This window comes from Dermacentor silvarum, unplaced genomic scaffold (genome assembly GCF_013339745.2).
Source record: "Dermacentor silvarum isolate Dsil-2018 unplaced genomic scaffold, BIME_Dsil_1.4 Seq6414, whole genome shotgun sequence".
Lineage (NCBI taxonomy): Eukaryota > Metazoa > Arthropoda > Arachnida > Ixodida > Ixodidae > Dermacentor > Dermacentor silvarum.
The window spans coordinates 2,374-18,493 of record NW_023606562.1 but is presented as its reverse complement, the minus strand read 5'-3'; the positions used below and the strand labels follow the sequence as shown (position 1 = coordinate 18,493).

The 16,120-nt window shown below is 41.9% G+C and overlaps 1 protein-coding gene across 2 annotated transcripts; it reads right to left on the bottom strand.

Moving 5' to 3' along the window:
- Positions 1 to 1,191: 1,191 nt before the first annotated feature.
- On the bottom strand, positions 1,192 to 7,385 carry LOC119435352 (uncharacterized). Of its 2 annotated transcripts, XM_037702242.2 has the most exons (6): positions 7,290 to 7,385; positions 6,752 to 6,832; positions 6,053 to 6,130; positions 3,714 to 3,809; positions 2,154 to 2,171; positions 1,192 to 2,031 (listed from the first exon to the last, which is right to left on the bottom strand). In XM_037702242.2, exons 1-6 carry the CDS (start codon positions 7,312 to 7,314, stop codon positions 1,919 to 1,921), a joined length of 411 nt encoding a protein of 136 aa, XP_037558170.1. In that variant the 5' UTR covers positions 7,315 to 7,385; the 3' UTR covers positions 1,192 to 1,918. The 2 variants fall into 2 exon arrangements, with proteins under 2 accessions (XP_037558170.1, XP_037558172.1); XM_037702244.2 differs by lacking the exon at positions 3,714 to 3,809.
- Positions 7,386 to 16,120: the final 8,735 nt, after the last annotated feature.

Genomic DNA, 16,120 nt, shown 5'->3' with positions numbered 1-16,120 from the left:
CAAAGGACGTGTCCGAATTAACGAGCTTTTACTGTACTCGCGAAAAAAGCCTAGCGTCGCGAAAAAAGCCTAGCGAAGGTGACAGGCCAAGACGACTAGCCACAGCCTCCCATACCGAAACTGTGCCTGCCGCATCGACCCAAAATCGCCGTCCGTCTCTGGGGGCGCCACTTACTTACAGGTGGACCTCTATGTTGAGAGTAACGACCAGTAGCGCACCAGGATCTCTGCCAGGGGGGGGTTGACAGTTTGCCAATACCTTCCAAACAGCACTAATTTCAATTTCTTCACGGGAAATTCTCAAAAAATGCGCTTTTTGTGGGTGTGCAGACGATTGCGCGTCTTACATCTTAGTTGCAGTACTCAAATGCGCAAGGAAAGAAAAAGGGCTTAAACAAAAGGGGGGGTTAGGTCGGCCCTCAGGGGGGGGTTACAACCCCCAAATCCCCCCGTCGGTGCGCCACTGGTAACGACAACCAGTGACTTCCAGCCGTCGTCAGGTACCTCCAACAATCCGATGACGAAGGCAACGTCACAGATTGAAAAATCTCCTTACTCTGCAGACAATAAAGATTACGGCGCATACCTCCATCTCTGCGCCCCTACCCACCAGCAACGGTGTGAATTTATTAAAAATTTTAAAAACTATTCGCGAATATAACCACTTTTCCGTAAAAATTGAGCCGACATTCGTAAAATCGTAAGACGTGTCCAAATTCGTACATTTTACGGAAAATTCGGAAGAGTTGGCAGGTATGGAAGTGCGGCATTTTCCCCGTGCGATGTTCTCACTTACTGCACTACAGCACGGCCTCCAAGACTGCCATTACAGTAGCAGTATCTGTGTGGTGTGCTTCAGGAGGCAACTTAAAGTGAGAGACATGCCATCTTCAACTGCAATTTTCTTAACATTGAAATCAACTTTAGGTGCAGAAATCACTTGGATATTTCAATGCCTTCATATGTTGTTTAGCTAGACTATTTTGTCTTGGATGTAACTTTAATGCTCCCAAGAGTGGACGATAAAAAGTGTGGATGTTTACAACAACAGTTAGAAGCCCTTGGATTGGGCAGCAGTGAAAGAACAAAAACTGCTTCACAACTTGAAAAGACAATTAAAAAAAAAATAATCAGATAGTTTAGAATGGCAGGGTCTTCTTTCAAAACCTTACATGTATTCGTCCGACACAAAAAAAAGTAGCTTGGCAAGACAGAAAATGATGGCGAAACCTTTGCATTGTAAATTTTATGCCTAAGCCATTAACAAACGATGGAAAATGTGCCATCACAGACTTCGTAGTACATTAATTAATTTACAAAGTGCTTGTACAGGGCAGTTCTCTCAATATCTTTACCTGGCATTGCATTTCACTGTCTCAATGTGATCATTCTGCATTGATAGACAATTTACTCTCCCTGAGCACACGCTGTCAAAATCAGTGACATCTCGCAAAGTTGGTGCCAGAATCTCAAGTTAGCGTCACCAGCAGTCTTCCATTTTCACATTCGGGCTATTCAAGCGCCTGCTTGCAGGAAGATTCACGTAATTAGTATTCCATATGTGCATTAAGTGTCTGGACCTGATTTAGGAGCTTACAATTGGTATGTCAGGTTAATGCTACAATTGGCTGGTGGAGGTTAATAGGAGGGTATGTTCAAATAAACATTACAATATCACGCATTAATTTCCACATTGAAGAGAGGTTACTGATTTATTGGAATTGATGTATCTGTCATTTCACACCATCCGAGCTTGTGGCAAAAGAGAACACATGGTGAAATCACAGTAATGACTATGCTGCAATAAATTTTCCAAATTACAACTAGCAGCAATCAGCCGTCAAGTGAATATTTGAAGCTCTTTATGGAGCGTGACATCATCGAATTGCATGTAGGAGCTTCAAGTGTGCTTCACAAGCTAAAACCACCAATCATTTCCTACAGGAACGCTATCACAACTCACCGTGGCATCGGGGTCAATATCTTCCAATGATATTTCATGTACTTCAGGTCCTTTTGACTTTTGCTGGTCTGGGGATGATTGAAATTTAAGGAAAGCCAAAATAATTAGAGATGTGAAATTACCTTCTAAAAAGTCAAAGGGTATGTTCTCGTAGAAGATTATGAAGTGTAAGGAACAGGATGCAGCTTACCTTTCTGGTCTGTGCCAGCTGAAAAAAGAAAAGAAACTAATTAAAGTGAGTTTGGGTTACTACAGCATATATAAGCTTAAATGTAATCATAAAATGAACCTTGAGCATGGCAAAAACCTGTAGTCAAATGCCTCCTTATAATTAAAATAAAATTATATGCACATAATGGGAGTACCTTACACTCCGAGAAATTTAGAAAGAAATACTGTCTACAGCAGTATACTCTGAAATGAACAGGTTAAGCAAGTACATGTACAGATGTCATGGCATTGACTGTGCATGTGTCCAATGTAAAAAGCATGCACACTGCAAGTAAAAAAGCTGCAAGCATGCTGGCATTAAGTCATGACAAAGCATTCCAACACATGCACAAAGATAAATTAATCTAGAACACAAAATGCAGCATAAAAGTATGACAGCTGCAGCAAGATAAGCTCACAGGAGGACAGCATGCCTGCCAATCAATCACTGCCAAGCAATGATATGTTAATGTAGAGGTGCTTTTATAGTATGTAGCACTATGGTGACTCATCACTTCATATGGCCATAAACTGTATTTTGGGCAGAAGACTTTTCTTGTTCCTAGTGTTATTGTCATATGAACTCTGGTTAACGCTTTGTACAGATCTTACATAATGCTCACGTAGTTAACTCTGTTTAAATACTTATCCCAAGATTCATTACTCCCATTTAAGAAGAAGATCAGCCTCAGATAAACTCGTGGGCTCAACTCTCACAGCTCGTCCACACTGAATTATTACATCTATCGAACAGCAGGAGGGAGGAAAGAGGCTCATCCACCTTCACGAGTATGTTAGCATCTCAATCCCAGATAGATATCATGACAATATATACAGCCTATTGCATAAAATGTTAAGGCCAGCTGGCTGTTGCTAACTATGCCTGACCTTTACTGTCTTGATAGGGTGTACTGGGTGTTCACAATATGAGTTGCAACATTGAGTTGCAACATGTTGCTAACTATGCCTGACCTTTACTGTCATGATAGGGTGTACTGGGTGTTCACAACATGAGTTGCAACATTGGGGCCCATTACCAAAGAGGCTCCAGGACTAAGGCAGCGGCAACACAGGAAAAATTGGTAAACTAAACGTCATTCCAATTACTCGTAGCACCTCATTTACAAGCAAAACGTACCTGTCATCTCTCTTAGTGAAAGAAAGAAAGGTGGGTGTAAAGCATCTGCAACTCATATTGAGCGCGATAGTACATCCTTCGTACAACATAGAAATGTATAAATAGGATCTGCTACCCTTCCTGTTACTTGACGCATGTACAAATTCAATGCTAGTAAAGTACAGAAACGGAGATTTGATTGCAGTAATCGCAGCATATAAAACCTTTCTTCTTGAGTCAAGTACTAGCACAGCTTCCATTTTTCTACATTCCTCATTCCTCGGCAGTGCTGGACTGGACCTAATTCCCACCCCTTTAGTGGAAATGGACCGAATTCTCCCCTTTTCAACAGCATTGTTTGCTTTGCTCCTATCAAACCACACAGTGTGTGCAAAAACAAGGTTACAGCACTTTGTTCCGTACCAAAGGATGGCGAAAGGGTCACTGCAACGCTGCAGACCACCTTAGCATCTCCTTCAACATTCTGGACAGGTCTTGGCTGGGCCCCCTCCGTTTTTGCTGAAAGCCAAAGCATCACCCCATTTGGTCCGCAAGAAGCATAAATGCCACCTATCGACACAGACTGAAACATGGCCTATGCCAAAAAAATAAGTGCACTTGGGAAACATGTCTGACCAACCCAACAAGATCAGAAACAAGCATCAAGGGAGAAAACATGGCATGAAGTTTGTCACAAGATGCCCAATACTAAATGCCTCGTTTTCTCCCACATTTCTCAACTGCCTACCGCATATAGAAAATGCATCAATGATTAAAGTAGGATAAAAAGAAAAGGCAACGACAACACTTATTGATAAATTCAAACAGGAGACCGTGGAAATGTTTTTGATGACAGGGGCCATATTCCCAACCACTTTTGGGGTCATTTCACACTTTTGTGCTATAAAGCATTGAAGTTATCAGGCTTAACATCCCAAAACTTCGAAGTGGGCTGTGAGAGATGCCATATAGTGGAGGGCTCCAGATCACTTTTGACCATCTGGGGTTCTTTAATGTGCAGCTTAATATAAATTTTTGCATTCCACCTCCGCTGAAATCAGGAATTGAACACACAACCTCGTGCCTCGCAGCAGAATGCCATAGACATTGTGTTGACTATAATACAGCATGCACTGCAATGCGTTGGTAAAGTGGGAAACATAATCAACATGTGTTATAACCATCTAACATGAAAATAATGATGATGGCAGGTGTGCCATTTTCATTTGTCCCATCCACATTTCCAGCCAGCCAGTTTTTGCTGAATGAGATTCTTTACAAAAAGAAAAGAGCAATCAGTCAAGAACATGGTACCTCTGTTGTAGGAATACATTTGCTTCAAAACCCAGTGCAGAACAAGGAAGAGAGTAGCCCAACTAAAGCATCTGGCACTACGTTTGTATTCATGTTTAAAAACTACACTGATTCTTTAAATACAACTGTGCTCTTGCTTCAAGCCCCGACTTCACCTTGTGTCCTTAGAGGTTTGGTCCGGTTTCCCTTCCTCCTCCCAATGGCAGTATGGTGCCTACTAGCAACGGCAGATACTGAATTTGCAATTGTAGCAGTGAAGCAAGATTTATGGTGAGGCATGTGAGCACCGACTCTACATGTGCTCTTTACAAGTTGACTTCTGCCCAAAGTGCTGGAACATGAAGGGAAGGGATCACTACCACATTTTGTGGATGGAAGCTGACTTGTATGGCACTGTTATCTTCCAGCTTTTGCTCTAGTAATCAAACTTCCTTGACTCCTTTGTGTGCTCAAGTGGATTAAATGCTGTCATAAGTTTTGCCATAAGCAGAAGTGTTCCATCTCAATGAATTGGACCTGTGAATGGTTGTAGGTGTGCACTCCATCGTGAGAATGTACGCTGCTGATAAACTGCCTTGCTGACATAAGGCTAATTCCACCATAAATCGAAATCACTTTAAAAAACCAATCCCAACAAAGCTCCAATCAGCTCCAGCAACAGAGAGGCTATAAGCTTTAGTCGTACTAGCCTTGACTCAACCTACCATCACTCATTCCCCCGTGGTTACAACAGTAGTGCAATGCGATACTTGCGCAGCAGCATAGCACCGATTGTGTGGAGTTGTACAAGCCCACTTGCTACAAGCTTTGGTTTTCCACACAATATCAAGATTCACCACACTGACGTAAGCGAATCCCTTACAAAATTCAACCTTCGTGCTGCACACAAATAAAGAGAGATAAAATTCACACGCAATTAAAGCTCGTGTACTGGGTCTCCTTAAGCCTGAACAATGTAATGACTCTGTTCCAATTCTACCCATTTCCGCCTTTCGCTACTGGCTGTGGCCAAAGCTCGCTAATGTTACCATAAGAATTGGCTAGTCTGGTACAGTGCATAATGGGAATGAATAGGAATAACATAAGCAGACTGGTTACATTCTGACAGCATTGATTATGAAACAAGCAGTGACAATGCACAAAGCAAGTATTAAGTTTTCATGCCTGTTGGAACAATGTTAAAAAGTAGAAGTGCAAAAGAAAATCATGCATTGGATCAGGTGTGGGCACCCGCAGCCTCTGCAAGTATACTAACATACTATGGAACATGATTTTATGGTGAAAGTTTAGACGGGACAGAGCAAAATACTGAGGTCAAAGACAGAAATACTGATTCTGCATTTGCCCTGCATATCTTGCTCTGTCCTGTCTTAACATGTGCCTTAAGATCATGCTCCATGATACGTATAGCCAACTAGACCATCTTACTTGCTTGAACACTAACATACCAACGTTCACAGCAGCAGCATCGGGCTGAGCAGTCTTAGCAGCTTCCGGAGTTCCTTTGGCTTCCGCGCCCTGCGGTGCTGTGAACGTCATAGCATGAAAAGAAGACAACTGTTACAGCCTTTGCCAAGCACTTCACCGGCCAACTCAAATTGTAATAAGGATCTCATTATGTTCCACAACGCTTAACTCACAGGCGTCTATAAAAAGAAAAAAAAAAAAAAAGTAAAGCCTACAACATTTAGTAGTGAAAGACTAATACGCAGTGACGAAACACCATTTAAGTAAGCCTCTCATGGGGCATTTACATACGAACCATATTTTTTTTAATGCTTTTCGTTACTGTAAAGTTGGTGTCTTCAACAGAGTAGGTGTGATTGGTTTTCTGAGCGACTGGTAGCTTACAGTCTAACATTCATGTGCAAATTACACGCGTTCAGCTTTTACAATAGCGAGCTGACAATCCACCAGTCAAGATGGGAATTTTTTATTTTTTTTGATCGAGAAAACCAAAAATCAAATTACGATAGTTAACTACGTAACACCGTTGTAGTTGTACACAGCTACGTTACATACGTTCAATACATTTTAGTTCCAGCCGCGACACAGTACAAGCGTGACACAATCTTTCTGGCGTGACCTTCGCATTTATGGACATTCTATGACTACACGAAATGTGCATGAACAAGAGCAACGCTCACCTTTCGCTGCTTGATCCTTGCACGATTTTAACGCATCCTGGGCGCCTGGCTTCACCTCCTCCGACTTGAGCGGAGGTACGGCTGGAAACAGCACATTGGCTTTAAAAAAGTGTCTGCAAAGTTTGGCAAGCGCACCCCCACAGCACTACGTAGGAGCTCTTGACGGGGAAGCATTGCGGTCTCCAGAAAGCAATGGTGAAACGAGGGTGCGCCAGAGGTACTGGGTTTACTGTCGTATCATCGGCAATCGGAGCCGCGGGAAGGATGCAAATAGAGTCAAGCTGCCATGCGAACAATATATTATTTCGTGTTAACGGCGTGAAAGACGCAAAAATGCGCGACTAGTTTTGCCAGCGCTATCCCGTGCCACACATAACGCGCACATAGGCGCCTTTGAGTGACAAGGAGTTCGCAGTGTCATAGATGAGAAACATTTCACGATTCAATTGGTACACTGACCACAACATCGGCAAACGTGCCTCGGTGTCGACAAGAAATTAATGGTGAAGCACAACACAAAAGAAATAGAAATACTTGCCTGCGCTATTCCCACTATTGCTCATCTTTGGAAACTGGCACCGGAAAGTAAGTGGCGACCGTGGCGGCCTCTACTGGCGACGCCATACATCACCCCTTTACGTACCCCTCGCTGATCTTGTGTTCGCAGAGACTTTGCTGTGAAAAAAAGAAAAAGAAAAGCTTGGAGAAATTTTCAGGCCATGCAAACATTTACTTCCAGCTATTTCATCTCACATTTATACAATTCGCAAACAATTATGAAAATTAAAGCGATGTTCCCGCAAGTTCTAGTTTCGTTTACAGACATGCCGTCAGTGAGTTTTGTTTGCTTGAGCCTGGGGAGCTCAGGCAAGCGATAGCTGAGACCAAATCTAATAAAACTCCAGGGCCCGATCAAATAACAACATCGCAGCTTCGAAATCTCACCAATTCCGACTATGAATTCCTCCTTCAACAAATGAACAAAGCATGGGGTACAGGTCAGCTCCCACATGAATGGAAGACGGCTAGCATAGTGTTCTGTGGTGTTCATACCGAAACCAGGAAACTCCCTAGCGGTTGAAAATCTCAGATCAATTTCTCTTGCCTCTTGTGTGGGGAAACTATTAGAACGTATAATACTCAATTGGCTCAGTATACACATCTAGATAGAATGGCATACATGACACACGCCACACTCCCTTATAGGCACCCTGCACTGTTCAGAGGGCCCCCCCGATACGACGTTTTAATTTTGGCCGGCATTCCTGCGACCCGGTCGCAGCAAACAAAAGGTGCCCAAAACGTTTGGTGCGACCCATGACGTCACGTCCGCTATAACCAATGATGTCACGTCCGTTTATTTTCATGGCGGCTGTTTTTCAGGGGCCGGTCGCGTTGTGAAGCGGTCCGTATTCCGTGCCTTCTTACAGAGTAAGTAATCCATTTTTCCACTCTATATGCATGTAATAAAAGGTTGGGGCTGTCAGCTGCTTGATGTGTTGCCGTTAGTTATCTTGCGCGCATATTTTGCCTCGTGACCGCGTCAAATTGCAGCCGGCCCGTGGAATAGGTCGTTGCATCCCATATAAAGCTGATCCTCCGTCAGGATCGTTAGTACGTGTACAGAACCATCCAGTAGTGTGGTTCAGTGAATGATGCGTGAAAAAACGAGGACGCAAGAAAATCCTGGCATGGTGAGCTGTTCCGCCAGATCGTGTTGAATCGCGTTTTTGCGCGAGATGGTCGAACAGCTTTGCTACTGCTTTTCTACAGCTTTGCTGCATTTCATTTAATCACCACCTGCATTCTTTTTAATAAGACAAATGGCATTACTGCGCGAAAGAGCGTCTCGGAAGTTTCCCAACAACAGCCAATGCCGCCGTGCCTGTTGCATGCACGCTTACCAGCTACACGCTGTCCTGATGCAGTTGGAACGATTATGACGCAGTATCAGCCTGCTACTGCGGGCTGCAGGATCACGATGACAATACAATTAAAATAACTAAAGAAATTAATGTAGTAAGTGTGGTGTTCAAACGTTGCCAAGCGTGATAAGCGGACCTGCCTCGTAAGATGCGTTGAATGAATCGGCTTTCTAAAGTCAGCTTCGCCGCAGTAGACGTGTTACGCGGTGAAGCTTACCCAAAAATTATTGCAGTGAAGCATACCAAAAGTGAAAAGGGGCCGCTATCACGGGACATGTATATGTTCCTTAACTATGTACGCGCGCACTCGCCTTCGCCCATCACATTACGCGCGCCCAGGAGCGTAATAAGTGTATTGGCAGGTGTACTCACATATATGAAAACTGCCAAGAAAAGCTGGTTAAGGCAAGCTCTCTTGTCGAAACGTTTGCACCAGCCTGTTCGACCACTGTTATATCACCGCAGTTTGTGTATTGCGGTGAAGCATACCGATAGTGGGTAGGGGTCACGCGAATCGGGAGTGTAGGGTTTCAGCCAGCGACGAACCCTACCAGTCTCAACGTTCTAGTCTCAACAAAGCTCATTTTTGCGCCAGGATGACGTTTCGACAACTTTTGTTGGCTGTTGGTGATGACACAACTCTCTTACAGATAACATTCTCTAAGCCTTTTGAAATGACAGGGAGCACTGACACCGGCCGATAATTTGACATGTCATTTCTGTCCCCTGATTTAAACAGTGCAGTCAGCTTCGCCTGTTGCATTTTTGTAGGGTAAACGCCAGTAGACAAGCAAACATTGAATACGTGGGTGAAAACAGGCACTTTGCTTTGTTGTGTACCTGTCATACTGCTATTAAATTTTCCTTTCCTTTTAAAGTGCTTACGTACATCACATCGCAAGGAGTCACTGTGTAATTAGTGACCTTGTCATGTTAAAAAACCAGGCTCTACTCAAGAGAGGTTGGGGTTAAGTACCTGTGAAATTTTTTTAGAGGGGTAGTTTTCTGAGAAGAAATCAGATGCCAGAAACAGACCTGTGGTATCCTGGGTTTGAGTATTTAACAGTGGAAAGGATACAAAATACATTATATTTCTTGTCTGAAACCAACAAGTAAGTGAAATATGTAAATATATTAAATAGCGTCCATGGAGCAACTGCAAGCTGTGCACACCTAGACCCAAAATGCGCTTCTCTTGCTCCAGTCCATGCAGGCTGTCAGCTGCTTTGTTGAAGCCTCTGGTACATTCTCAGTGGTGCAGTAATTTTTGTCTGCATTTTGCTCAAGTGTGCCCTAGACATAATTGAGTGATTTGCAGTTGCAACTGGACTGCAGCCTCAGCTTGGGAGACCAGTGGTAGGGCACATTTTGTAAAACTAAGCTACACATGGCATTACCAGTTTGAGCAGAGACCTGTTTATATATGTGTCGTCTTTAGCATCTAGATTTTTTACCATGAATTCAGAAAAATCTCCAGCACATTGAGTCCCTAGATTTGAAATGCTGTATAAGTTGTCTTCTTGTTCATTGCGGTTGCGCTTAACTTCTGTCCAAATAGGAGAGCACTTCTGCATAGCACATCAAGGACCATTCTTATTAACATGCCTTCCTTTTATTTATCTTACCTACAATCAAGAGCACACGTATATAGCACATGAATGTGCTGTGCTTGAACTTGACTTACATTGCCATGTTTAGTAGCACAGTGCTCATAGTTGGTGTTGGTTCATTCAAGCTAAGCATTACTACAACCTTTAACTGTAGGTATTATGGTGTGAGAGCAGAGAAATGGATATGCAAAGACAGTTGGGCACGTTAAGACATCTTTTTGTGTGTGAAAAGGTGAAAGATACACAAAATGGGATAGAACACGTCCACTTTCATCTTTTCTCACAACAACAAAAAAAAAAAAGGTCGGAGGAATAAGGTTCCTTCACTGTGCCATAGAAACTATATGTTTGCTCTCAAATGTAATTCTGATTCGTTGGATTTGTTCTTGTGCTGTTTTTCTTGAGTGTGCTTTACTTTTCACACGTCAACGTTTCAAACTCGTTTTTATTTTTGACAGATTGAACATCCCACGTCTTGGTTTGACTTCCTGGTACAGGATACTTGCAGTTGGCATGGAGTGGTGAAGCAGCATGGTGTACTTTTATTAAAAGCACAGATTTCACCAGTATAGAAGCAGTTCATCAAAAAAAAAAAAAGAAAACATGTGTGCTGAAAATAAAGTGTTCCTACCCACATTCCTCAGTGTCTAATTATGCTTGTATCCCTGTGTTCTCTTCAGCAAAACCACTTATATGGGGAATTGATTGTGATAAGTGCTTGTGAAAGTTTTCAGGAAGAGCTTTGGACCCTTTTTACTGGTGCACAGGTAAAATGTGCACATGCTGTAAAATTGAAACACCAGGTGGAGTAGCAAACACCAATGCTTGATGTGGCATTTGTCGGGCTTGTGTGTCGGCACATTTTCCATACAACAATATACTCTAGGACAGCATGCTAGCACTACAACGCACCCATCTTTTATGTTAGGTATAAATTACTGCAAGCTCTTTAAAGATGGTCACAAGAGAAATGCTGGCTTTAATTCAAAACTAAAGGTGAAGGAAGCTGTGCAAATGTATTGAGAAATTATGCAATCTGTGCCGTTTACTCAGTTAAGGTAACGTCCAAACGTGCCATAAGGCCTTGATAGCTGAAACCCGAGTAACAACTGGTAATGCAATTAAAGAATCTTGCTACACCTCTAAAAATGAGGCAGTGAAATGAAATTAGTGTCACAATTCCTTTTTGTTGGGACTTCGTTTGGGTTGAATATACTGATTGTAACAACACAAAGTGGAGGGGGTGATGCACATTAGAGAAATGCTAGTCTATTTTTATATTCCACCTTCTCTACGTTCAAAGGGCAGTAAAGTTACCATGGAAAGCTACAGTGAAGCCATTGGTTGAGTCTGTATGGTGGCAATCACCAACCTAACTGCTTGGGTTTATAGTGCCTTACTTGTACATACCTATTTAAACGTTGAGCTATTTGAACATTGATTAAGGTAACCAACATATGAACAAGTAGTTTACTGAGTAAATTACATGGGGAAGGGCAGAAAGATAGGACAGAGCACAGGGGGTGTATTCTGCAAGTGTCAACCAAATGGACATAACCATTTCAACTGCTGCTTAAGTTCTGATTGGCTGGGCTGGGGCACACGTGAGAGGGAGACAGGTGCCCCAGTCAATCAACGTTTCAGCAACAGATGAAATGGATGTGTCCACTAGATGAATACTTTCAGAACACCCCCCCCCCCCTCCCCGCATTTCTGTCTGTGACCAACATGCCTGGTATGGCACCCTTGCTTTCAATATCCGTCTTTATCAGCAAAAGTGGGAAAGAGCCACGTTTGTGCATGAAACGTTTTCCTGAGGTTGTCTGCCTTGAAGCCCATGGTGGTAATCACAGGAAACAGGGCAGATCCAGAGTAGCACCAAAGGAGAAGCCTTTATCAAGACAAATATGGAGGGGGGTTACTGCATGCTCAAATTTGTGAGCTCACAAGTTTGCCAAGGCCGCGTCATGTCGGTAGTTGATGAAGACTACATGAGAGAGAGAGAGAGATAAATGAGATGCGAAAGGCAGGGAGGTTAACCGGAAGGTAACTATCCATTAACATGGTTAATGAATAACCACATAGGCTAAAATTATTTAGGTACTGTTTATGAGGACTACATATTTGCTGGAAATCTCTGAAAATAATTGTGCAAGCGCAGAATAACACCCTCCACTAGTGGTGACGTCCTTGAAGGAATGAATATGTATCAGTTGTACCTGTGTGGTGAATAAAGTTACATAAAAAAAAAACTTGGCAATAGAAACTAAATTCAGAGTAGTACTCCAAATACATTGCCTCTTCTTTAGGACTAGATGAATGCAATTAATTATAATAATCAATTGAAAATCGAATGCCAACCACAAAAAAAAATGTTATAAATGTTTTAGCTCCTACCTGAGAGCCATGATTGTGAACAAAGCTCCAGTTGAACCATCTCTGATTTTTCATTTTCATGATTTGTGTTTAAACTACTTACCATGCCTCTTTCGACCAGACCAGACGAGCCTTCGTCAAACTCTTCACTACTTCAATGCAAATAATTAGAGGTTGGCAAATGTAAATTTTTTCTAATGGGAATAGTAAGTGTCGAATAGTCGAATACAGATGAATACATTTACAGCAGGCTTATTTATCTTGATATAATTAAGCACCGTGCTTGTACTGACTACAAAAAAAAAAGAAAAATACTGCTAACTATCAGGGAAGATTAGGATTACTTTTAAACACAAGTTCACTAATTGTGATTTAAAAAACTGCACAAACACCTCTCAAGATCTTTAGAGCCTGGTGGCAAACAAGAGTTCTAAGAATAAATAGCTGCTGTATGACTAGCTGTAAAAAAGTACTAAATAAATGGTTGTGGCAGAAAAAAAAAACGGAAGACAAAAGCTGCAGAAGGACTATTTTGCTGTAAAGACATGTAAAAGGACAGGTTGCAAGAAAAAAATCACCGGTTATAAAAAATTTACATGCTCAGACTGTCAATAAAAATAAATGATAGGCTATAATCAAAAATCAGGGGTTGTCATGTAGCCTTCCATCATGAAATCAAAAACACAGTTTGCATTACCAATTCTGTTTCTGCATTGCTTCGAAAACTTTTGTTGTTTCACTTGTGATAATTTGGGATACTTTGTTAGCAGATGGTGAACAGTAACAACTTTAACAGTCGGTTACTGCAAAGTATTTGGCTAGTTTTATTTAATCAAAAATGCTGAATAGTTGATTATTTTAGAATACGAATAGTTAGCATGTAACGTTCGATTCATATCCAAAACTTCAAATATTCTTCCACCCCTACAAATAATACTTCCTTTACCAGTGTTCATGCCAAAGCCCCCCCCCCTCCTTAATATGTACTCGGCATCCACCTCTACAATCCTGAGGCATACTGACGTTATGCCGTGTGGCAACCCAAGCAAATAAAAAAAAAATCCTGAGGCATGATTAGATTTGCATTGTGTGGTAAGTACCAGTCTGCAATAGTTTGGATCTGTCGGCTGTGCTGAGTAATTGCACATCACATACTTGTAACAGTCAAGTAGTGCTTCTCAAGAATCGTGTTCGAACTGCACACACTAAAACATAAGCTGGGATATTCAAAAGACAAGTACATGTTTTGCTTGCCAATCAACGTTTAGTGTGCTCATTTATGTTAGGTGTGCTGTTAAACGAATATTGTAATTTGCTAATGCAAAGAAAAACAAGCCAGTATCTCTTGCTTTATAAATATATGCACTGAACCAAGAAAGTAATTAACGAAGAAGAACATCAGAAATAAACACAAATATGTGTGCACTTACCGGCATAAAATAATTCTCAATGCAATATTTCATTGAGGCATGCAACTTGAATTAAAGCCAGCTCACAGGCTTTCCAAAGCATTCCCTAACTTGTATGTGTTGCTCAGCAACATTCAAGAAGCTTTCACCAGGTTGATTTTTCCTTTGAATAACTTAGACAATTCTGTCTCGTAATAGGTCATGTAGATGACTTCATTTTTTGAAGTCACATGTCAAGAAACCAGTGCTAGAAGAGAGTATAGCATTATGCACAGCTGCATATTTAAGGCACTTTCTAAAAACACACCGATTCATGATCATTCACTGTGTTAGTAACTATACTCCTACCGAAGCAGACTGAGAACACATCTGGGCTCAGTGGCGCACCCAGAATCTCTGCCAGGGGGTGGGGGGTTGAATTTTAGGGGGGGGGGGGGGTAGAGCAAACACTTGCCTTGCTTTAGCTAAAGGAATCCAACAGCCAATAAAATGCCTAATAATTATAATTATAATTACACCAAGGATGATGACGATCTGTATTCCATCAGCATTTTACTCAATGTAAATTAAGTGTGGATGTAATTAAGTGTGAATAAAGACAAGACAATGATAGAGTGTTTTTGTTAATCAGGAAAATTCGACGACAAGCCACCGCCTGAATTGTAATGACAATGTGAACAGAGCACTAAAGGTACACGTTGGACTGGTGGGGCTGGACGCGTCGGGGGGGGGGGGGGGGGGGGTAACTTGGCCACAGGGGGGCGTTACAACTACCGGACCCCCCCCCCCCCCCCCGTCGGTGCGCCACTGTGGGCATTGCATTCAATAGCTGATGTAAAATGCGAAAATTACTGCTTGTAGGTATGAATGAACCAAATGAGTCAGAAATATAGGTTCTCAAACTTCTAGTATTGAGTGTGGCAACATTTACGAAAAACACATTGCAACTGAAAGTTGCAAAGCATGCGCTGAAATAACTGAAATAGCTAGATTTAATAGACCAATAAACAGAAACTGCAAATTCCCAACATTTCTAAATACTTTTCCTCACACTACCCTCATAGAGGTGGCTTCCCTTAATTGCTCACACCTCTGCCTTACTTCTATAATTCCCTGCTCTCGCTGCTTTGCCCATGCTGACTGGCACCTTGCACAAAGGTTAGGGCAAAAGCAGCTTGTGTTGTGAGGCAAGCTGTCCACGTCTGGTAGCCACATGTCAGTTTATCATAGTAAATGAAAGGGAAGCCATGAGGGTAAGTCATAGAGAAGACGGATACCTAGGTTCAATGATAAACTAAAACGCCAAAATGGAACTATTAGGCAGTCCAGAGGATCAGCAAAACTGACATAGATTGGAAAAACTGGAAAGATGCATCATGGTGTATATTTATGTCATACAGGTCCCAGTCAAGTTGAAAGATTTTTACTTTCTAATAAACTTATAAGACAATACATGACCAGCAATACTGTATAGGGAACTGAAACAATTTTAATAAAGTCATCTAGAAGTCAGGACAGAGAAGGGACTGAAGTGAGGATGCTAAAGTGGATGAAGTGGAAGCAGAATATGAAGATACGTCTTAAAAAATGACATCCAACACACGCATAAAGGTGGCAAAGATTGGACTCAATGTTCAAGAAGAAGTTGAATATGACAATTTATTAGAATACATACATGAGAGGGCAGCAGCAATACAGCCGAGATAACTGTCATGCAAGAGGAAAGGATGCTAGTCTAAACATTAACAGTTGAGCAGAAAATGATTAAGCATGGGTGCAGGCTCATGTAGAATTCCGTATGGTATGCACGATGTGAGAGTTGAATCTCATAAAGAACCGTGGCCTTACACGCCTCAAATATAAAATGATGTGGGCTAAGATGAGTGTATAATCAAGGATAGCATCAAGAGGGGGCCTCCTCCAAAAAAGAGAACAAGAGGGAGAGAGATTTTCGACGTAACAGATACAAGTCATACGTATCACAATTAACTCCAACATGTCTCGGGGAAGACACAAACTGAATCTGCCAATGGTGTAGGCAAAATGGTG

Coding starts and splice junctions, on each gene's coding strand:
- LOC119435352 (XM_037702242.2), bottom strand. CDS start 7,314: ATGAGCAATAGTGGGAATAGCGCAG. Junction 6,131..6,751: donor CAAGGATCAAGCAGCGAAAG/GTGAGCGTTGCT, acceptor TGACGTTCACAG/CACCGCAGGGCGCGGAAGCC. Junction 3,810..6,052: donor TGCTGCTGCTGTGAACGTTG/GTATGTTAGTGT, acceptor TTTGGCTTTCAG/CAAAAACGGAGGGGGCCCAG.